Here is a 24,526-nt window from a genome sequence, read left to right on the forward strand (position 1 = left end):
CAATTCCTGCTTAATAGTTTTGAAAGCTATCTCCGCCTCTCCATTCCACTGTAAGCCATTCTTCAAATTGGTATGTCCTGCTTCTTTCATTATCTTTCTCAAAGGTGCCACAATCTCAGCATATTCTCCTATCCAATCTGAGCTGTACCCTGCCTTTCCCAAAAACGTCATCATCTGCCCTACAGTCTGGGGTTTTGGGGCCTTAGTTATTGCCTCAATCTGATCTGGTGCTATCGCCTTCACTCCCTTGGATATTACCCTGCTGTCAGAAACACACTGAGTCTCAGCAATTTGCAGAACGGTAAACTTTATTTTTCGAGTCTGCAGAGTCGGACCCAACCAGCTCCTGCTAGATTGAGTGCCGAATTACACTTTGCACAGTTTTTTATACCCTATTTGTTTACGATTTTGTGAGTTGCACCCATGTGAGGTGCAGACATTCTTCCTTAATCTCATTACAAAATTACAAATGTGATAACCCTTTGGCCCACTTATCAGCCTCAGCGCATTAACACCGTTATTGTTCAACCGTTAAGCATGTCTTCCCGTTACCCGTATCGCTTCTTTAATCAGCAAGCTATTGTTTCATCCTGATTTTGCAATTTGGTTTATACGTTGCCCTGCAAGTTGCTTTGCACGTTCTTTCTGTGTCAGCACATTCTAAATGGACTCCTTAAGAATCATTTCTCTCACCTGCCTAAGTATTTCACTTGCTGCGTGCAAAATTGCAGTTTCTTTTTGGATACTTTATGTCCTCCGTGCGCCAGCTTCTCTAACAGAGTTACAGTGTCCTGCTCACACTGTTCCTCGCTGTGGGAGCAAATCAACAGGTCATCCGCATACTGTAACAATGTACTTTCCAATGGTATGCCCTCTAGGTCTGCCTTCAACACCTGATTAAAAACATGTGGTGAATGTTTAAATCCTTGTGGCATTCTGGTATAGGTATACTGAGCACCTCTGTAAGTAAATGCAAACAGATACTGACACTGGTTGGCTAGAGGAATGCTGAAGAAAGCCGAACACAAATCAATCACTGAAAAGTAACTTGCTTCTGGTGGAACATTAGTCAAAAGCGTGTGTGGGTTGGGGACTACCACTGGCCAGTCCTCTACCACATCATTTACCGCTCGCAAATCATGCACCAATCTCCACTTAGATTTATCTGCTTTTAAGACCGGCAGCAACGGGGACTGCTTGTTCTTTTAAGCACTCCTTTTTCAAGCAACCCCTGCACTGTTGATGCTATTCCCTCTTCTGCTTCTGGTCTTAGAGGGTATTGTGGGCTCCTGGGTGGAATTGCTCCCCTTTTCAGCCTTATTTCCACCGGGATTAGCTGTTTTTATTTTCCCTACGTCCGTGTCATGCTGCCACCACAGAATAGATGGCAACTCATCTAACCTTCTATCTTTCTGCTGGCCTCTTTCCTTTCCCAGCAATGGCATGAGTGGTTGGGGAGTTATTTCGACCTCTCTCACTGTCCCTACCATATCTACACTTACCATTATCTTAATGCAATTGTTGTCTTCTGATATCCACACCTCTGGCGTGATTTTCCTCCACACTGTTACAGTTTCAACGGTCTTAACTAAGGGTCCTAAGTCTTTAGACTGATATCCCTTGTTTACCAACGACGTTATGTGGGGCGCAGCCTCCGGTATCCTGTACCATTTTTCTAAAAAGGTGTTCCACTTAACTTGTAAAGCTGCCCCTTGCTTTCCAATTATCACAGCCTCCCCTTCCAGTTGCTGTTGGGTACATGCCTCAAGGTGCCATTTCTCCTCTAACTACCTGTTCTGAGTCTCATCAAAAATCACTGTACAATCAATGTAGCTCAGATTTGGGCATTACAGCCCTGGGTAATATAGCCCGCACGCCCTTTTTCCATTTTTCCCAGGTTTCCTGAATCTGATCTGTGATGTCTCCTATCCAAAAGACATTAGCTTTCTTGTCTTCTCACACTATCAATTGAGCCCCTGCTCTTTCCACACTCAGCCCATTTCTGGTGCATTTTAATTTTAATTCCAGTTTCAATAAGGCATCTCTGCCTAACAAATTAATCGGAGTTCCTTTAAATACTAGCACCGGCAAAACAATTCCTTTATTTCCCATTTTCAACTGCACTGGAGCCGTGCACTGTGTCAACTGTGTTTTCCCCGAGAACCCTACCATCTTAATAAACTTTCCTGACATGGGAAGATGAAGGGCATACAGTGGCTGTACACAAGTGTACGTGGCTCCAGTATCCATCTTCATTGGTGTCAGTTGCCCTTCTGACATAACCTGAACAATGGGTTCCTCGTCTGCCTCCCTTGTTATCATTGGGTAATGTCCATTCCCACTCGAGTTCTCGGGGCACCCCTAATACCTCGCATAGGGGTTCACAGGTCCACTTGGGCCTGTGGGGGCTGGTCCTTGGCTAAACTTTAGTTCCCTTCTTATCGGTGACAGGCCATGGTGTAAACGGACAATCTCTTCTCATGTGACCTGGCTGATTACATCCCCAGTACAGTCTCTATACCTCTCTTTCCCCCTGTTTCCTCACTAGCTCCTCCGTCCCCCTCCTTGGAACTTCCAGTCCTGTCTGGGCTGGTTGAATTTAGTCTGTTTATTTCTGTGGTATAACCGATACTCCTCATGCTCCTTTTCCTCTCTCAAGTATTTCATCCATTCAATCTCTTCTTTCATTTCTCTCTTTGCCTGTTCCACCTTTATCCTTTCTGCCTGTATCTCCTTCCATATCGCCGCTTTTCCCTTCTCGTATTGTCTTTTTTCCTCCTCATTATCCCAAACTTGTACTTCTCCCTGCATGTTTACTGTCCCCGTCGGCAGGGGGCACTGCTTAGGGGTTCCTTCCTCATTATAGGGAGGGGGCTTTTCTGTTTCTTTCACATCCGGGTATGGAGCTGAAGCCAGTTTCTCACTGTACCTTCCTCTCTCTCTAACAGGCTGTTTCTCCAGCACCTTAGTGTCTTCTTCACTTGTAATCAATATTCTCACCATTCCTTTACCTGTCATGTTGTTCTGTCTTTTTAAGGTATTTCAGAGATTCACAGTTTGTTTACAGGATAATATTATTTATTCTAATTCTATGCCTAGTCTATCGTCTATCTACCAGCGCTTTAAACTATATATTGGACTGTCCTTGTTTCCTATTCTGTTCTGCCCGTACAGACCTCTACTCAGAGTGGTATCCACAGAACTTTCTTTTTGCACCTCGTCTATTCAGACCCTCTTAAGGCGGTATCCACGAGGATTTTCTCTATTTTCCTTTCCCTGCCCGTTTAGACCTTTGTTTCATACGAAGCGATATCCACAGGGATTTTCTCTATGCACCTCGTCTATTCAGACCCTTATCTCTTTAGGCAGGATCCACAAGGATTTTCTCTATTTTTCCTTTCCCTGCCTGTTCAGACCTTCGTTTTATACGTTTTTTTCTCGTGCCCCACAAACAACCAGGAGACACAGAAGATTCTTCAAGAAGGGTTAATCTTTAATTCGTTTTATACGAAGATCTGAATGGGCAGGGAAAGGAAAAATAGAGAAAATCTTCGTGGATACCGCCGTAAGAGATAAGGGTCTGAATAGACGAGGTGCATAGAGAAAATCCCTGTGGATACCGCTGGTTTCTCGTGCCCCACAAACGACCAGGAGGCGCAGAAGATTCTTCAAGAAGGGTTAAACTTTAATTTGCAAATCAAAGCTGAGACAGTCAATGAGCTAGTTGCTGATTGCCCACCGATCCTTGTACATAGCATTTTTTATAGCAATCTCCTGGTTTAGTTGCATTAGCATATCCTATTGGTCTACAGTTGTGTATCACAAGTACACCTGCCACTATTGTTTCTACCCATTGACTTAATCATGTTCTAATCTACATCTCTTAGCTACCTCTCATTAACACACAATTGTCTTCTACATTCTTAAGATTTCATTCTCCTACTAAATTGGATGCATGCATAGCAAATAGCAAGCTCAAAGCTGACTACATAGTTTTGGTTACACAGCAAACAATGCAACTTTTATACTCCAATATGGGCATACTCAAGAAATCTAATAATCACAATAGAATCAGTGAAAGATTGCACCTACAAGGTGGGCAACCAGTGTGCAAAAGACAACAAAGTGGGCAAATAAAGAAGAAAAAAAATAAACAATAAATATCAAGAAATTGAGATGAAGAGTCCTTGAGAGTGAGTCTGTAGGTTGTCTCAATGATGGAGCAAGTGAAGCTATCCCCACAGCTTCAAGAACTTGATGATTGAAGGGTAATAACGGTTCCTGAACCAACTGCTGAAAGTCCTGAGGCTCTTGTACCTCCTTCCTGATGGCAGCAGTGAGAAGAGAGCATGGCCTGGGTGGTGGGGGCCCCTGATGGAGATGCTGCTTTCCTGCAACAACGCTCCAAGTAGTTGGTGGAAAGGGCTTTACCCATGATGAACTGGGCCATATCCATTACTTTTTGTAGGATTTTCCATTCAAAGGCATTGGTGTTTCCATAACAGGCTGTAATGCAGCCAGTCAATATACTCTCCACCACACATCTATAGAAGGTTGTCAGAGTTGTAGCTGTCCTGGTGAATCTTGACAAACTTCTAAGGAAGTAGAGGCACTGCCGTGCTTTCTTCATAATTACAATTATATGTTGGGCCCAGGACAGCTCTACTGAAATAATAACATGGAGAAATTTGAAGTTGTTGACCCTCTCCACATCTGATCTCCCATCGAGGACTGGCTGATAGGCCTCCATTTCCCTCCTCACAAAGTTCCTTGGTCTTGGTGGCATTGAGTGAGAGGTTGTTGTGGCACCACTCAGCCAGATTTTCAGTCTCCCTCCTGTATGCTGATTCATTGCCATCTTTGATTTGGCCCATGACAGTGGTGTCATCAGCGAACTTGAATATGGCCATTGGAGCTGTGCTTAGCCATATGGTCAGAAGTGTAAAGTGAGTTGAGCAGGGGGCTAAGCACACAGTCTTGAGGTGCACCTGTGCTGATGGAGATTGTGGAGGAGATGTTGGTGCCTGTCTGAAAGTGAGGAAACTAAGGATCCAATTGCACAAGAAGTTATTGAGGCCTAGGTCTTGAAGCTTATTGATTAGTTTTGAGGGAATGATAATATTAAATGCTGAGCTGTAGTCAATAAAGAGCATCCTGATGTATGCATCTTTGCTGTCTAGATGTTCCAGGTTGAGTGATAAGTCAATGAAATGGTATCTGCTGTGGACCTGTTGTGCTGGTAGGCAAACTGGAGCAGATCCAATTTGCTTCTCAGGCAGGAGTTCAAAGTAATTATCAAAGTACATATATGTCACCCTATACAACCCTGAAATTTGCTTTCAACGCCAACGCATAAAACCCTCACGGTCTGTCCACTTAGCGGACAAGGGTGAAAAGTATGCAGGAGCAGACTGTACAAGAACCGTCATGGTGCATCATGGAATGGCGTGGTGGACATCTTAGTGAGGCGGCTCGCATTGTGTGCGACCGGATCCCATGATCCCATCGGAACCTCGGTTCCGATGAGTAATTCTGGCTGTGCAGGAAATCTGGCAAGCACAGTCGGGACCTCTCTGCCCCCCAATCTACTTGGAAACCCACCATGATGGGATAGGGATGACAAAGGTCAAAATAAATTTATTATCAAAGTGCTATAATCATATATGTACTTTGAAAATAAATTTACTACCCTGAGATTCATTTTCTTGCAGGTATTTATAGTAAATACTAGAAACACAACAGAATTAATAAAAACAACACCCAACGAGCACCCAATGTGCAAACGAAAATCAAACTGTGCAAATTCAAAAAGAAAGAGAGAAGAAAATAATAACAATAATTAACTAAGCAATAAAAAACCGCAACGGGATGAGAGCCGGCCTCTGTCACAGCCAGAGCTTTACCTCTGCTAGTGCAGGAACATCCTAACCGAACGAGACCATCATAGATTTGCAATAGCTCCCAGTAGCCGCCTGGCAGCGCCTGCAGAACGATGTGGCCAATACTCACCTCCAGGAGCCGTGTACCCTCCGGAAGACAGTTCCCCAGGTGACGAAAGTGCATGCCACGCCAGAGGGTGCCCAGTGTACAGGTGCCATCTGGGTACAGATGCACACCAGCGGCTGACCGCTGACCGGCCTTTGCTATTGGAAGACACAGGACCACAGCAGAGACCAGTGTCTCCCATCACCCCAGAAGAAGTCCATCATCTTCCTCTGGGTCCTGGCGACAAAGGCAGTGGGCAGGAGCAAAGTGACCAGCTGGGAGCTGAGCACAGAGGCCACCAGCTCATTAATGGACAACACCCCGCACTGGTTCAAAATAGTTACTTCTTCAGAAATTAGAGAATAGAAAATGATCCAAATCCTGCAACGTTTAGATCCAGCATCTCTCAGATACAGCTCGTCGTTCAAAGATTCCTTTTTTTCAGAGTCAGAATCAGGTTCAATATCACCGGCATATATCATGAAAGTACATTGCAATATATAATTAAAATACAATAAATTACAATAAAAATATATCATTAAATTAAATAAATAATGCAAAAAGAGCAAAATAAAGAAAAAAAGTTCTGAGGTAGTGTTCCTGGGTTCATTATCCATTCAGAAATTCAGTGGCAGAGGGGAAGAAATTGTTCCTGAGTGTGTGTCTTCAGTCTCCTGTACCACCTCCTTGATGGTAGCAACGAGAAGAAGGCATGTCCTGGGTGTTGGGGGTAACTAATGATGGGTGCTGCTTTTTGAGGCATCGCCTTTTGAAGATATCCAAGATGCTGGGGTGGCCAGTGCCCGTGATGGAGCTGGTGAAGTTTACAACTTCTTCATCTTTTTCTGAAGCTGTGCAGCAGCCCGTGCATGTCAGACCTTCTTATATATTCCATACTTCCTAAAATCTTTGCCAAAGGAACGTGTCCCCTGTGGTCACAGACAGACTTCCCCAAACTGAGTGGCTCCTTCTGAAGCTGCTTGATCCCGGACACCTGCTCTTTGGTAGACTCAGACAGAAAAACCAGACGTGACCCCACAGCCATCTGTGACAATGAATTCCACAATCTCACCGACCTCTAACTGAAGAAATTCCTTCTCAGATCTGTTCTATAAGACCATAAGGCATAGGAGCAGAATTAGACCATTCAGCCCATCAAGTCTGCTTTGCCATTCCATCATGAATAATCTACTAACTCTCTCAACCCTCATTCTCCTGTCTTCTCCTTGTAACTAATCAAGAACCAATCAACCTCCACTTTAAATATACCGGTTGACCAAGTCAAAGGATCCAACCATCTCCCTCAACTTCTTAACCTAAGCTTAGGCACAATGGGGTGGGGGGTGTGGAATGCCACTCTGAGGGTAACACCCTCACCACGATCAATGGAGTCCAACAGACCACTCGAAATAGGTGCACTTGTGTCTCCCCTGGCCTGGGAGCATTTACAACTACTATGTGAAGGAAATGACCCTGTACTTCATCCAACACTACAACACAGTACAGGCCCTTCAGCCCACGATATTGTGCTGATCTTTTAACCTACTCTAATATCAATCTAACCCTTCCCTCCCACATAGCCCTCCATTTTTCTATCATCCAAGTGCCTATCTAAGAGGCTCTTAAAAGCCCCTAATGTATCTACCTCTACCACCACCTCTGGCAGGGCATTTCACGCACCCAACACTGTGTAAAAAAAACTTATCTCTAACAATCCCCCTCCCTATACTTCCTTCCACCAGGTTACTGACACTGAGCATAGGTCCGTGGTGCAGAAGAGAAGGAGGGAGAAGAGGGGACCGCTGGTGATAGGCGACTCAATAGTCAGGGCAACAGACAGGAGATTCTGTGGACGTGAATGGGACACCCGGATGGTATGTTGCCTCCCAGGTGCCAGGGTCAGGGATGTCTCAGACTGCATCCACAACATTTTGGAGAGGGAGGGGGAACAGCCAGATGTCTTGTTGTATATTGGTACCATTGACATAGGAAGGAAAAACAAAGAGGTCCTGAAAAGAGAATTTAGAAAGCTAGGTGGAAAGCTGAGAAGCAGGACCTCCTGGGTAGTAATTTCTGGAATGCTGCCTGTGCCACGCACCAGTGAGGGTAGAAACAGGATGATTTGGTAGATAAATGCATGGCTGCGAAGTTGGTGCAGGGGGCAGGGCTCAGGTTCTTGGATCACTGGGATCTCTTGTTGGGGAGGTATGACCTGTTCAAAAGTGACAGGTTGCACCTGAACCCAAGGGGGACCAATACTCTCATGGGCAGGTTTGTTAGAGCTATTGGGGAGGGTTTAAACTAACTTGGCTGGGGTTTGGGAACTGGGGTGAAAGGACTCAGTATAGGATGGATGGTAAAAAGGTAAAGATAGCGTGCAGTCAGGCTGTCAGGAAGGGCAGGCAGGTGAAGGGACTTAGCTGCAGCCAACAGGCTGAGTGTCAAATCATTAGGGATGCGAATCAGAAAGGACAGCAAATACGGTATTCAAGGTGTTGTATCTAAATGCACGGAGTATAAGAAATGTGATGATCTTGTTGCAATATTACAGATTGTCAGGTCTGATGTTGTGGCCGTCACGGAATTGTGGCTGAAGAATAGTTTTAGTTGGGTGCTGAATGTCCAAGGTTATTACAAGATATTGTATCGGAGGGATAAGAAGGTAGGCAGAGGGGGTGACGTGGCTCTGCCGGTAAAGAATGTTATCAAATCAGTAGAGAGATGTGACATAGGATCAGAAGACGTTGAATCCTTGTGGGTAACAAGGAGATGGCAGGTGAACTAAATGAGTATTTTGCGTCAGTTTTCACTGTGGAAGACATTAGCAGTATGCCTGATATAGTGTGTGAAGGAAGAGAAGTAGATGCAGTTACTATTACAAGAGAGAAGGTGCATAAAACCTGAAAGACCTAAAGGTACATAAGTCACCAGACCAGAGGAACTACACCCTACGGTTGTGAAAGAGGTAGTGTTGTAGTGTTAGAGATTATGGAAATAATCATTAGAAATGATTTTTCAAAAATCATTGTTTCTGGCATGGTACCAGAGGAATGGAAAATTGCAAATGTTACTCCACTCTTTAAGAAAGGAGGAAGGCAGCAGAAAGGACATTATAGACCAGTTAGCCTGAACTCAGTGGTCGGGAAGATGTTGGAGTCAATTGTTAAGGATGAGGTGATGGAGTACTTGGTGACACAGGACAAGACAGTACAAAGTCAGCACCGTTTCCTTCAGAGAAAATCCTGCCTGGCAAACCTATTGGAATTCTTTTAGGACATTAGATAAAGTAGGAGTAGATAAAGGGGATGCAGTGGACATTGTATATTCAGACTTTCAGAAGGCCTTTGACAAGGTGCCACACGTGCAGCTGCTTACCAAGTTAAGAGCCCATGGTATTACAGGAAAATTACTAACATGGTTAGAGCATTGGCTGATTGGTAGGAGATAGCACGAGGGAATAAAAAGCTCCTCTTCTGGTTGGCTGCCAGTGACTAGTGGTGTCTTGCAAGGGTTGGTGTTGGGCCCACTTCTTTTCATGCTGTATATAAATGATCTGGATGATGGAATAGATGGCTTTGTTGCCAAGTTTGCAGATGATATGAAGGTTGGTGGAGGGGCAGGTAGTATTGAGGAAATGGGTAGGATGTAGAAGGACTTAGACAGATTAGGAGAATGGGCAAGAAAGTGGCAAATGAAATACAATATTGGAAAATGCATGGTCATGCACTTTGGTAGTAGAAATAAATGTGTGAACTATTTTCTAAACGGGGAGAAAATCCAGGAATCTGAGATGCAGAGGGACTTGGGAGTCCTTGTGCAGAACACCCTGAAGGTTAACTTACAAGTTAAGTCAGTAGTGAGGAAGGCAAATGCCATGTTAGCATTCACTTCAAGAGGTCTAGAATACAAGAGCAAGGATGTGATGCTGAGGCTTTATAAGGCACTGGTGAGGCCTCACCTGAGTATTGCGAACAGTTTTACCCCTTCATCTTAGAAAAGATGTGCTGGCATTGGAGAGGATCCAGAGGAGGTTCACAAGGATGATTCCAGGAATGAAAGGGTTATTATACGTGGAATGTTTGATGGCTCTGAGTCTGTACTCGCTGGAATTCAGAAGGAAGAGTGGGAATCTCATTGAAACCTTTTGAATGTTGAAAGATCTAGACAGAGTAGATGTGGAAAGGATGTTTCCCATGGTAAGAGAGTCTAGGATAAGAGGGCCTCAGGATAGAGGGGTTCCCTCTCAAATGTGGAGATGTGGAGAAATTTCTTTAGCCAAAGGGTGGTGAATTTGTGGAATTTGTTGCCTCATGCAGCTGTGAAGACCAGGTCGTTGGATAAGCAGTCTTAAGGCAGAGATTGATAGGTTCTTGATTGGACATGGCATCAAAGGATACGGGGAGAAGGCCAGGAAATGGAGTTGAGGAGGAGATAGAAAAAAAAGGATCAGCTATGATTGAACAGCAGAGCAGATGGGCCAGATAGCCTGATTCTGCTCCTATGACTTATGGTTTTATGGAAATAGAAAAGGCGTATCGAAAGGGCAATGTTATGATAGTCATGGGAGGCTTCAACATGCAGGTTGATGGGGATCCCAGAGAGCGAGTTTGTTGAATGCCTAAGAGATGGCTTTTTAGAGCAGTTTGTCATTGAGCCTACAAGGGGATCAGCTATACTGGATTGAGGGTTATCTAATGAACTGGAGGTTAATGGGGAGCTTAAGGTAAAAGAGCCCTAAGGGGACAGTGATCACAATATGATTGAGTTCAACTTGAAATTTGATAGGGAGAAAGTAAAGTCTGACATAACAATATTTCAGTGGAGTAAAGGAAATTACAGTGGTATGAGAGAGGAGTTGACCAAAGTAAATTGGAAGTAAATTGCGAGCAGGGAAAACAACAGAGCCGCAATGGCTTGAGTTTCTGGGGGAAATGAGGAAGGTGCAGGATAGACGTATTCCAACAACAAAGAAATACTCAAATGGCAAAACAATACACCTGTGGCTGACAAGCAATGTCAAAGCTAATGTAAAAGCAAGAGAGAAGACACGCAACAAAGCAAAAATTAGTGGGAAAACAGAGGATTGGGAAGTTTTTAAAAACCTACAGAAGGCAATTAACATGATCATTAAGAAGGAAAAGATGAAATATGAAAACAAGCTAGTAAACAATATCAGAGTGGATAGTGAAAGCTTTTTCTAGTACGTAAACAATAAAATAGAGTTGAGAGTAGATATAGGGCTGCTAGAAAATGAGATGCGGGGACAAGGAGATGTCAGATGAACTAAATGAATATTTTTAACAGTCTTCACTGTGGAAGACACTAGCAGTGTGCCAGATGTTGAAGGGTGCGAGGGAAGAGAAGTGAGTGCAGTTACTATTACAAGGGAGAAGGTGCTCAAAAAGCTGAAAGACCTAAGGGTACATAAGTCACCTGGACCAGATGAACTGCACCCTAGGGTTCTGAAAGCAGGAACAGTAGAAATTGTGGAGGCACTAGTAATGATCTTTCAAAAATTGTTTGACACTGTCATGATGCCAGAGGAACTGGAAAATTGCAAATGTCACTCCACTCTTTAAGAATGGAGGAAGGCAGCGTAAAGGAAGTTATAGACCAGTTAGCCTGACCTCAGCGGTTGGGAAGGTGTTGGAGTTAATTACTAAGGATGAGGTTATGGCGTTCTTTGTGACACAGGACAAGACAGTACAAAGTCAGCATGGTTTCCTTAAGGGAAAATCCTGCCTGATGAACCTGTTGGAATTCTTTGAGGAGATTACAAGTAGGATCGATAAAGGGGGTGTAGTGGATGTTGTATATTTGGACTTTCAGAAAGGCTTCGGCAAAGTGCTACACATGAGACTGCTTACCAAGTTAATTGCCTGTTGTATTACAGGAAAATAACTGGCATGGTTAGAGTAGTGGTTGATTGGGAGGAGGCAGTAAGTGGGAATAAAAGGATCTTTTCTGGTTGGCTGCCAGTGACTAGTGGTGTTCCATAGGGGTTGGAGTTGGGACCCCGTCTTTTTATGCTATATATCAATGATTTGGGTGATGGAGTAGTGGCTTTGTTACCAAGTTTGCAGATGATACGAAGGTTGCTGGAGGGGCAGGTAATATTGAGGAAACAAGTAGGATGCAGAAGGACTTAGACAGATTAGGAGAATGGGCAAGAAAGTGGCAAATGAAATACACGGTTGAAAAATGCACGGTCATACACTTTGGTAGTAGAAATAAATGTGCAGACTATTTTCTAAATGGGGAGAAAATCCAAAAATCTGAGATGCAGAGGTACTTGGGAGTCCTTGTGCAAAACACCCTGAAGGTTAACTTGCAGGTAGAGTCAGTGTTGAGGAGGGGAAATGCAATGTTAGCATTCACTTCAAGAGGTCTCAAATGCAAGAGCAAGGATGTGATGCTGAGGCTTTATAATGCTTTGGTGAGGCCTTGCCTTGATGTTATGAACAGTTTTGGGCCCCTCATCTTAGAAAAGATATGCTGGCATTGGAGAGGGTCCAGGGGAGGTTCACAAGGATGATTCCAGGAATGAAAGGGTTATCGTACGAGGAATGTTCGATAGCTCTGGGTTTGTATTTGCTGAAACTTAGAAGGGCGACGAGGGATCTCATTGAAGCCTTTCAAATGTTGAAAGGCCTAGTCAGAGTCGATGTGGAAAGGATGTTTCCCATGGTGGGGGAGTCTAGGACAAGAGGGCACAAACTCAGGATAGAGGGTGTCTATTTAAAACAGAGATGCAGAGAAATTTCTTTAGCCAGAAGGTGGTGAATTGGTGGAATTTATTACCACAGGCAACTGTGGAGGCCAAGTTGTTGGTTGTATTTAAGGCAGAGATTGATAGGTTCTTGACTGGACATGGCATCAAAAGTTACGTGAAGAAGTTTGGGGAGTGGGGCTGAGGTGGGAAAAAAAGGATCAGCCATAATGAAACGGCATTGCAGACTCAATGGGTCAAATGGCCTAATTCTGTTCCTATGTAATATGGTCTTATTACTTTAAATTTATGATCCCTTGGGAAAATGTCTGTGGCCGTACACTCAATCTACACCTCTGGTACACCTCTATCGAGTCACCTCTCATCCTCTTTTGTTCTAAAGAAACCAGCCCAAGCTCACTCATCCTGTCGTTATAGGATGCGTGACACCCCCAGCATGACCCCCCCACAGGGCGGTGCTCCCTCACTACACGCTGTAATGAACCCTTCTTTCCTCCTGCAGATGGTGTCGTGTTGGTTGATCCGGAATACCTCAAGGAAAGGAAAGGTAAAGATGTCAACACCTACAACACGCTGGTGGAACTCAGCAGGTCGGGCAGCATCCATGGGAATGAGCAGTCAACGTTTCCACGGATGCTGCCCGACCTGCTGAGTTCTTCCAGCGTGTTGTACGTGTTGCTTTGACTCCAGCATCTGCAGCGTACTTTGTGTTTAAGGTAAACATGTCAGTGGGGGGGAAACGGGAGCTGATATCCGTAAACGTTGTTTTGCATGGATGTGAGGCTCTTATCCCAGTCGGAGCAGCGGAAAGGCGGGGGTGGGCGGGAGAGTCAGTGACGGGGATATTGTGGGCTGTGGGTGTGGATTCATTGGGTGTGGGGACAGTAGGTGATGGAGGGGGAGAGTGTCCATGAGTTTTGGGATGAGATTCAGTGGGTAGGGAGAGTCAATGATGGGGGAGAGTGTCCCAGGGGTGTGGGAGGGGATTCAGTGGGTGGGGGTAGAGGTGGTGATGGGTAGTATCTGTGGGCTGCATGAAGGATTCAATGGGTAGGGAGAGTCAGTGAGGGGGGAGAGTGTTCATAGGTTTTGGGAGGGGATTCAGTGGGTAGGGGTAGAGGTGGTGATTGGGGAAGAGTAGCCATGGGATGCGGGAGGGGTTTCAGAGGGTGGGGAGAGTTGGTGATGGGGGAAGTGTCCTTGGGCTGTGGGAGGGGATTCGGGGGTGAGGAGAGTGTCTGTGGGCTGTGGGAGGAGATTCTGTGGGTGGTGATGGGTAGTGTCTGTAGGCTGGGTGGGGGGATAGGTAGTCGGTGATGGGGGAGTGCCGATGGGGTAAGAGAAGGTATGTTCATTTACTGGGGAGTTCCTCTATTCAGCTGCTTAGAGTCAAAGAGTACTACAGCACCAAAGAAAGTCCTTGTGCCGAACTGTTCCATTTCTCTTCCTGTCTCCCAGTCTTTGTGACTCTGACTTGTGCCTTCCGTTATGGCCGAGAGGATCTGGACGTGCTGGGACTGACCTTCCGGAAGGATCTCTTTGTGGCCAACGTCCAAGCCTTCCCACCTGTGGCAGAGGAGAAGAAGCCCCTGACCCGGCTTCAAGAGCGTCTGATGAAGAAACTGGGAGAACACGGTTACCCCTTCATATTTGAGGTTAGACCTTCACCTCTTGCCACGCTCATCGCCCATCCCTGTGACTTTGAATGAGAGCTGGATCCAGTGAAAGGTTCAAGATGGTTTTAATGTCATTTCCAGTACACGAGCATAAAGGAGAACAAATATTTTTTACGCCGGATCTGATGCAGCACAAAAGAACCACAATAATAATAAGAGACACAATAAATATAAATACATAAGATAGTTTCTATACATTGATTGTATGTCCATAAAGTGACGCTAGGCCGTACGTAAGGTGGTTGATATACGGTATGCAGAGGAACAGGAAGCTCTCAACCAGCTGCGGCTCAGCACCACTGATACAGGCAGGGTGTGTCCTCCTCATTGCTTCCTCAGCTCAGTTACCAGCCCTTTTGCTTTGCTGACACTGAGAGAAAGACTGTTGTCTTCACCCTGTATCAAATCAGGTTTATTGACATATATCATTAAACTTGTTTTGTGGCAGTACAGTGCAGTACATCAAGATTATTATAAGTTACAATAAGAAATATATTTTAAAAAAGAGCTATTCCTAAAACATTGGGTGTGGGTCTTCAGAGGATGCTTCCCGTAATGAGCCCTTCGATAGCCAGAGAGCATTGGGCACTGGGGTTTCTGGAGCACCTGTACTCGTTAATTCTTTTAATGAGAGTCGATAATTGCTGGTGCTTTCTGTTTAATCTTCTTAAGTTTATTTTGACTGGCATGGGTCTTCCATGTTCCGTGATCATTGAAGCGGACTCCCAATTAGCGCTTATTGTGGGGTCCGAGCTTTGAGATTGTAACATCTCGTGTTGCTCAGCTGAGCCACTGATGTTTTGTTTGAACTCTTATGAATAAACCCTGGTTGCTGTCTGTCTGTTCCCAGTACTTGGGTTCAGTCATTGCCAGCGCACATTGTGATAGTTTCCTATGATGGGGGTGAGTCTAGGGTCAAAGGGCACAGCCTCAGAATACAAGGATACCCCTTTAGATGAGGAGAAATTATTAACACTGTTCTCTCTTTCCCTCAGATCCCTCCCAACCTGCCCTGTTCAGTTACCCTGCAGCCAGGGCCCGAGGAGACAGGAAAGGTATTTCAATCTGTGCTTTCTCTCACTCGCTACCTTATTGTATACCTGCACTGCCCTTTCTCTGTAACTGTAATATTTTATTCTGAATTTTCATATTGTTTTCCCTTGTACTACCTCAATGTACTGATGTGATGAAATGACATGGAACAACAATGTTCCCTCTGATATTTTTTAACACAGGAATGAACTAACCATAGTTCTGAACAAGAAACTTTCTTCATGGCATGAAAACTGCGCAGCACTTTAAATGTTTTTGTTTGTAACATGCATATTGTGAATATTTAGAATGATAACTGAAAAATCACATAATTTTGTTTTTATATATTAACTGAAGGGTATAATGAAATACAGCGCAATGAAAATCTTTCACGTTTTGTTAACTTTTAAAGTTGGACGGCGTCAGCATTCAGCGGGCCAACAGTTTATTAACAATGAGCTATCGATTTCCTTTCTGTCTTTATTGTTGCAATATCTAACAGTGTTGTAACTTCAAACTCTGACATTGTAAATACATTGAAGCTCTAAAATGTTTACGAGTAGAGGTTGTGGTATGTTTATTATTTAGAAAGTTTATGGATTACATTCTTCAACACATAATTAAATACAAGGTATTTCACAATTATAATAACATTATATAAGACAGGGTTCCCAACCTGGGTTCCACAGATCCCTTGCTCAATGGCATTGGACCAGGGCATAAAAATAGTTTAGGAACCCCTGATATAAAAGAAAATCCCAGCTGCACAGAAACAAAGGCTATGTGCACAAGAGCATTTTAGTTAATGTGTGGCTGTGCGCTGTGCTCTTCCCATTGTAAAGCGAACAGTATGCAAGAAAAAGTTTCTCACTGTACCATGACAACAATAAATAATAGCTTTGGTATTCTTAGATAGACAGGATATATAAAGTGATGGTCAACCCATTTATACACCTCATAATTTAGTATACCCCTATCAATTCTCCACTCATTGTCCTAAAATCCCAACTGATTCAACCTTTTCCTATAACTTAGGTCCTCAAGCGTCAGCAATATCCTTGTAACTGTGCTCTGTACATGGATGGGAGGTGTATGGAGGGGTATGGAAGACTATGGTTCTGGTGCAGGTTGATGGGACAAGGCAGGATAACAGTTTGGCACGGACTAGATGGGCCAAAGGCCCTGCTTCTGAGCTGTAGTGTTCTATGATTCTGTGACTATGAGGGGCCACACCGCCTGCTACTGCTCCCAACCCTCAAATTGATGTATTCATCAGATTCTCTCTTTTTCTATTGTCTCAAGGCTTGTGGCGTCGATTTTGAGGTGAAAACCTTCTGTTCTGACAACCTGGAGGAGCGAATCCACAAACGGTAGGAGTCACTTCATTGAGATCAGCAGGCTGTTCAGCCCAACTAGTCCATGCTAATCCAGATGCCCATCTAAGCTAGTCCTATTTGCCTGTGTTTGATCCCTCTCTGAACTCTCTCCAGTGGCTTCAGATCCTTCACAAAGTGTGGAAACCCAAACTGTACACAGTACTCAGGGTGTGGCCTCACAAGCGCATTATCCAGCTCAAGGAAAATGTCTCTAGACTTGAACTTCACTGAGCACATTATATAGCCCAACATTCTATTAGCCTTCCTAATCACTTCTGTGCAATGTCTAAATGCTAAACCAGAAAACCATAAGACATAGGAGCAATATTAGGCCATTCAGCCCATCGAGTCTGCTCCTCCATCTCATCAGGGCTGATCCCGGATCACACTCAACCCCATACGCCTGCCTTCTCGCCATATCCATCAATGCCCTGACCAATTAGGAAGCTATCAGCTTACGCCTTAAGTATACCCACGGACTTGGCCTCCACCGCAGTCTGTGGAAAAGCATTCCACAGATTCACCACTCTTTGGCAAAAAAATTCCTCCTCCTCCTCCTCTTAAAAAAAAAGGGTCACCTCTCAATTATGAGTCTGTGCCCTCCAGTTCTCGATACCCCAACCGCAGGAAACATCCTCTCCACATCCAGCCTATCTTGCCCTTTGGTAGTTTTCAATGAGATCCCCCCACATTCTTCTACATTCCGGCGATTACAGGTCCAAAGCTGCCAGACGTTCCTCTTATGTTAACCCCTTCATTCCCAGGATCATCCTGTGAACCTCCTCTGGACTCTCTCCAATGACAGCACATCCCTTCTGTGACATGAGACCCAAAACTGTTGACAATATGCCAAATGCAGCCTGACTAGTGTCTTATAAAACCTCAGCATTATCTCCTTGTTTTTATATTCTATTCCTCTTGAAATAAATGCCGACACTGCATTTGCCTTCTTTATCACAGACTGAGCCTGTAAAATTAGCCTTCTGGGAGTCTTGCGTGAGGTCTCCTACGTCCCTCTGTACCTCTGATGTTTGAACCTCCTCCCCATTTAGATAACAGTCTGTACTGTTGTTCCTTTCACCAAAATGCATTATTGTACATTTCCCAACACTGGATTCCATCTGCCACTTTTTTGCCCAGTTTGTCTAATTCCTACTGCAATCACAGTGCTCCCTCAGCACTACCTACCCCTCCACCTGCCCTTGTATCATCCACAAACTTTGCCACAAAGCCATCAATTCCATTATCTATTTCACTGACAAACAATGTAAAATGTAGTGGTCCCAATACTGACCCCCTCAAAAACATTACTAGTCATACTAGTCACCAGCTGCCAACCAGAAAAGGTCCCTTTTATCTCCACTCGCTGCCTCCTGCCTGTCAGCCTTTCCTCTATCCATGCCAGTTTCCTTCCCGTAACGCCATAGGATTTTATCTGTTAAGCAGCCTCATGTGTGGCTTCAAATGCCTTCTGAAAATCCAAGTAAATGACATTCACTCAGTCTCCTTTGTCCACCCTGCTTATTACATCCTCAAAACAGATTTGTCAGTCAAGATTTCCCTTGACAGAAACCTTGCTGACTTTGACTTATTTTATCATTTGTCTCCAAGTACCCTGAAAGTTCATGCTTGATAATAGAGTCCAACATTTTCCCAACCTCTGAGGTTAGGCTAACTGGCCTTCCTCCCTTCTTAATGAGTGGAGCGACTTTTGCAACCCTCCAGTCCTCTGGGACCATGCCAGAATCAAGTGATTCTTGAAAGTTCATGACCAATGCATCTGTTATCTCTTCAGCGACCTCTCTCAGGACTCTGGGATGTAGTCCATCTGGTCCAGGTGACTTATCCACCTTACAACCTTTGAGTTTGCCTAGCACTTTTTCCTTTGTAATAGCAATGGCTCTCATTCCTGCTTCCTGACATTCATGGACATCTGGCTAGTGTCTTCCACAATGAAAGCTGATGCAAAGTACCCATTAAGTTCATCTGTCATTTCTTTGTCCTCCATTACTATATCACCAACATCATTTTCCAGTGGCCCAATATCAACTCTCACCTTCTTTTAACTGTTTTTATAACTGAAAAACATGTAGTATCCAGCTGTATATTATTGGCTAGTTGCCCTTATATTGCATCTTTTCTCTTCTTATAGCTTTTTAAGTTGCCTTTTGTTGGGTTTTACAAGCTTCCCAATCATCCAACTTCCCACTCACTTTTACTACCTTATTTGCCATTTCCTTGGCTTTTATGCAGACCTTACCTTCTCTTGTCAGCCACAGTTCCTTATCGCTGTAATTTGAGAACAATTTCTTCTATGAGACATATTTATCCTGCACCTTGTGAACTGTTCCCAGGAACTTCAGCCTCCTCTGCTCTGCCGTCATCCCTGCCAGTATCCCCCTCCAATCCACCTGGGCAAGCTCCTCTCTCATGCCTCTGTAATTCCCTTCATTCCGTTGTGATACTGATACATCTGACTTGTGCTTCTCCCTCTCAAGTTGCAGCATGAATTCAGTCATATTATGATTACTGCCTCTTAAGGATTCCTTTGCATTGAGCTCCCTAATAAGATCTGGTTAATAGTGATAGTGGAACTTAATAAATCTCCAGGGTCAGGCAATATATATCCAGGGTACTTAAAGAGGTCTGTGATTAAATGTACAAACATCAGTGATAGTGATGGTGTTATTGATGGTGACGAGTCTACCAGGGTGCCTAAATCTTTCTAATACAGTGCATTTTCAAGACCCCCCCATTGTATATTTATATCTAATATTTCTACTTTCTATATGTAATACTTTACACTTACTTATATTAAATTTCATTTGCCATTGATCTGCCCACGTAGATCTAACTGTATTCATTCTGCTGCCTGAGTCAGCAAACTTTACTAATTTATTTGTTATGTGCTTACCCAAATCATTAATGTAAATTAAAAACAGCAGGTGTCCCAAAACTGATCCCTGTGGAACTCCACTTATAACATCTTCCAGTTGTGTAAATGATCTTCTCACCATAACTCATTTTCTGTTTTTGAACCAATTCTGCACACATTCGCACACCTTACGCTGGCTTTCTGCTAGCATGCCTGTTATTATCAGCTACTTTTCCATCTCATTCTCTATTTTTGTTTCCATGATCTTGCCTGTGATACACACTAAGCTTACCGGTCTAGAGTTACCAGGGTCAGTGCGGTCACCCTTCTTATAGACTGGAACAACATTAGCCCATTTCCAGTCATTCGGGATTTCACCAGTTTTCATTGACTTTTGAAAAATAAATGTTAGGGGTTTGTATATTACAGATCTCTTTAAGTACCTTTGGATATACTATATGTTGTTTGGCCCTGGAGATTTATTAACTTTCAGGCTTTTCAGCTGAAACAGGAGCTCATTTTCTAAGATTGTTAAATCCCTTAAAGCAGCATTATTTTTCTCTACACTTACTGGCAAGTTGTCGACATTTTTGCAGGTGAATACTTCAGCAAAATATGAGTTAAGAGCATCCACTATTTCCCTCTCTGCATTATTTAACACTCCACTATTATTCCTAATACACTTAACTTTTGACTTTTACTACTAAAATATCGAAAAAAATCTAAGGTCATTCTTTGCATTATCAGCAATATCCTTCTCAGCCTGCCTTTTGGCAATCCAAATTTCCCTTTTGACTATAATCTCTTATTTTCATATGCCCTACGGTTAACACGTCAGAGGTTAACCCTCTGCCCAGCCTATCTATATAACGATCACCCTCTCCCCACCCTACCCATATACCCAAAACCCTCTCCCCAGCCTTTCCATATATGCACCACCCTCTGCCGTAGGAACAGAATTAGGCCATTCAGCTCATCAAGTTTGTTTTACCAGTCCATCAAAGCTGATTTATTTTTCCTCTCAGCCCCCTTCTCCTGCCTTCTCCCCATAACCTTTGGTGCCTTGATTAATCAAGAACCTATCAACCTCCACTTCAAATATAACCAATGACAGACTGAGGCTGTGCCCTCTGGTCCTTGACCTTTGCAGTATAGGAAACATCCTCTTCATGTGGGCCTTTCAATATTCGATAGATTTCAATGAGATCCCCCCCCCCCCCCTAATACAGGCCCAGGAAGATCTGGGCCCTGGCGAATCTCCTCTGAAATGAAATGAATGATCTTTTTTGTCATTATAAATAGATACAATGAAACTCTGTTTGGCTTCCTCTCAGGCAATTAAATAAAGCGGTAGATTAAAAACAAGACAGTAATAGAAAAACAGTATTAAATAGATAAGTAGCAGAAAATAAGTTGCAGCAGCACCAGAATGTCACAGTAATGCACAAAGTGCCGTTAGTGCAAGTATTTGAGTCCCTGTGTGTGCTCACGGTTTCAGTCACTGTTCTGTGGGAGTGGTGTGATGGAGGCCACAGCTCTGGAGTAGAAGCTGTTCCTCAGTCTATTTGTTCTGGGTTTTAGTGTCCTGAACTTTTTGCTGATGACAGTGGGTCAAACAGGGAGTGGCCGGGGTGTGTGGTGTCTCTGGTTCTGCTGATTGCTTTCCTCCTGAGTCTGCTGGAATAGATGGTATCCAGTCCAGGGAGCTCCATCCTGACAATTCGCTGGGCCGCCTTCACCACGCGATGCGGGTCTCGTCGCTCAGCGGCTGTACGGCTGGCATACCACACGGTGGCGCTGTTGGTCAGGATGGTTTGAATTGTGCTTCTGTAGAAGTTAAGCAACAGCTTTTGTGGGAGTTTGCACTCTCTCCAATCCCACCCTTCCTACTGTACGCTGACCATAACCACACACTGCCTCAGTAAAGCGGCCCACATCATCAAAGGTTGCACCACCCTGGGCAGTCTCTCTTCTCCCCCCTCCCATCGGGCAGAAGGTACCAGAGGCCTGAAAGCACATTCCACCAGGCGCAAGACAGCTTCTACCCCTCTGTTAAAGGACTATTGAAAAATAAGATCTATCCTTAAGCTCAGAGTCTACCTTATTATGATATCCCACCTTACTGTCTGCCTGCACTGCGCGTTCTCTGGAACTATAATACATAATTCTGTATTCATTTATTGTACTCCCTGGTCCAACCTCACTGCTCCGGTGTGGTGAAACGATCTTTATGGGTGGCATGCACAATAAATGCAACACATGAAATGCTGCAGCAAATGGCACGTTGAATCAGGCAGCATCAATGGAGGGAAGAGTCCAGTTGATGTTATGTGTCGGAGCACTTCACGTGGACTGGAGAGAAAGAGAGGAGACGGCCGGTATAAAAAAAGTGGAAGGAAGGGGTGGAACAAGTATTGGCAGGTAATAGGTGGATCCAGGTGAGGGGGTAGTGAGGGAGGGGGAGAGTGAGAATGACGTGAGAAGCTGGGAGGTGATGGGTGGATCCAGGTGAGGGGGTAGTGAGGGAGGGGGAGAGTGAGAATGATGTGAGAAGCTGGGAGGTGATAGGTGGATCCAGGTGAGGGGGTAGTGAGGGAGGGGGAGAGTGAGAATGATGTGAGAAGCTGGCAAAGACCTGAAGAAGAAGGAATCTGATAGGAGAGGATAATGGACCATGGAATAATGGAAAGAGGTGGGAAGGGAAACTGGAGAGAGGAATATGTGAGCATTGGGCAATTTGAGAGGATGATATGGGGAGAATTCTTTCCCTCCCTTTATTCCATTATCCTGTGTCCCCTCCTATCAGATTCAATCTTCATCAGCCATTTGGCATTTCCACTTATCCCCTGCTAGCTTCCTATATCATTTCCATTCCACCCCCACCCCCTCAACTGCCCATCACCACCTCCTGCCTCACCCGGATCCACCCTTCACCTGCCTGCTCTTGCTCCATCCCTTCCCCCCACTGCAGTTTTATGCCATCTATCTCCCCTTCTTTCCAGTCACGATGATGGGTCTCGACCCAAAACGTTGACTGTCCACTTCCCTCCGTGGATGCTGCCTGGCCTGCTGGGCTCCCCCAGCTTTTTTTTGTGTTGCTCTGGATTTCCAGCATCTGCAGAGTCTCCAGAATGCAAAGCAAAGTTCTTCACTGTACCTCAGTACAGGTGACACTAATAAACCAGTCGCCTAGACTGGTCTAAGCAGAGTTTATCCAAAGTAGATTGGGTATTCTTCCTCTAAGTTGGAGGGAGACCTTCCAATCCCACAGCTCTTGCCATCTCAAGGTCAGGACCTCGTTCAGGGAGCTGTGTATCTGTGGTCAATGTACAAATTAGAGGAGCCGCTCAATGCCAGACAGTGATGCAACCAGTTCAAATGCTCTCCATGGTACAGCTGCAGAGGTTTGTCAGATCGGAGGAGATTGTGAAGTCTTCGTTACCTCTGTCGTAGGAACTCTGTGAGGTTGGTGATACGCAAGGTGCAGTATGCTCCGGAGAAGCCCGGACCCCAACCCATGGCCGAGACCACCCGCCAGTTCCTCATGTCAGACAAACCCCTTCACCTAGAGGCATCGCTGGACAAGGAGGTGAGAGGCGGACGGTGTGCTGGGAGCAAGACTGTCCGAATGCCTAGGGAATTCATTTGGCTTAGAAACCTACCAGTGTCCCCAGTTGAATCCCAGCTTGTCAGCCGAATGGCTTAGTTCTGCTCCTATGCCCTACAATCCAACTCAAGCCCCTGGAATAGATCCCAGCCAGTAATTCAGAGCAGTGGACCAGTTATTCTGTATATAAATCCTCCCTGTACCTCCAGATTAGATATCACTCTGTCACCCACTCTTGGGGATCTGTTATAATGTACATTAACTCAAACCCCTGGATTAGATCCCAGTGTGTAATTCAGTACACAGGGCATGTGATTCTGTATATAAGCCCTTCTCAAACCCCTGGATTAGATCCCAGTGTGTAATTCAGTTCACAGGGCATGTGATTCTGTATATAAGCCCTTCTCAAACCCCTGGATTAGATCCCAGTGTGTAATTCAGTTCACAGGGCATGTGATTCTGTATATAAGCCCTTCTCAAACCCCTGGATTAGATCCCAGTGTGTAATTCAGTTCACAGGGCATGTGATTCTGTATATAAGCCCTTCTCAAACCGCTGGATTAGATCCCAGTGTGTAATTCAGTTCACAGGGCATGTGATTTTGTATATAAGCCCTTCTCAAACCCCTGGATTAGATCCCAGCCTGTCACCCACTCTTGGAGATCAGCCACTTGATTCTATAACGCTAATGAAACTCTCAAATGAATTCCATTGTATAATTTTTATACCTCATTTTATATATATCAAATCCTTGGATTAGATCCCAGCCTGTGACTCACTCCAAGGGATCTATTATATACATAAATCCACAAACCCTTGGACTAGATACCAGCTTGTAACTCACTCCTAGGGATCTGTTATACTGTATATAATCCCTGTGAAATCCTTGATTAGATACTAGCTTGTAAATTAACTCACAGTAACCTATTATTTATATAAATCTGCAAATGCTTGGATGAGATCTTAGCCTGTAATTCACTTATAATGATCCATTACTCCATGTATAAACCCACAAATCCCCAGATTAGATCTCAGTCTGTAATTGGAAATGTCCTCTTCCTGTCTACTCTGTCTAGGCCTTTGAATATTTGGGAGGTATCAATGAGATCCCCCGTCATTCTTCTAAGCACCAGTGAGTGTAGGTTCAGAGCCATTAAGCACTCCTGATATATTAACCCTTTAATTTCTGGGATCCTCTGGAACTTCTTCAATCTCCGTCTGTAATATAAATATATAAGATATAAT

General features: G+C 44.3%; 1 protein-coding gene across 4 annotated transcripts in view; it reads left to right on the forward strand.

Annotated features, from left to right (window-relative positions):
• The window catches only part of LOC132391017 (beta-arrestin-1), a 135,934-nt gene that overhangs the window by 76,019 nt on the left and 35,389 nt on the right, over window positions 1-24,526 (forward strand). For 2 of the 4 annotated variants that reach the window (XM_059963629.1, XM_059963630.1), the window contains exons 4-8: window positions 13,218-13,262; window positions 14,174-14,370; window positions 15,387-15,446; window positions 16,726-16,793; window positions 23,128-23,263. In XM_059963629.1, the coding sequence (XP_059819612.1) occupies window positions 13,218-13,262; window positions 14,174-14,370; window positions 15,387-15,446; window positions 16,726-16,793; window positions 23,128-23,263 (506 nt within the window). Of the gene's footprint in view, window positions 1-7,668; window positions 7,860-13,217; window positions 13,263-14,173; window positions 14,371-15,386; window positions 15,447-16,725; window positions 16,794-23,127; window positions 23,264-24,526 lie in introns of those variants that run through there. The other 2 variants (XM_059963631.1, XM_059963632.1) reach the window with 2 other exon arrangements.

The sequence above is a fragment of the Hypanus sabinus genome, chromosome 3, assembly GCF_030144855.1.
Source record: "Hypanus sabinus isolate sHypSab1 chromosome 3, sHypSab1.hap1, whole genome shotgun sequence".
In the NCBI taxonomy this organism is placed as follows: Eukaryota; Metazoa; Chordata; class Chondrichthyes; order Myliobatiformes; family Dasyatidae; genus Hypanus; species Hypanus sabinus.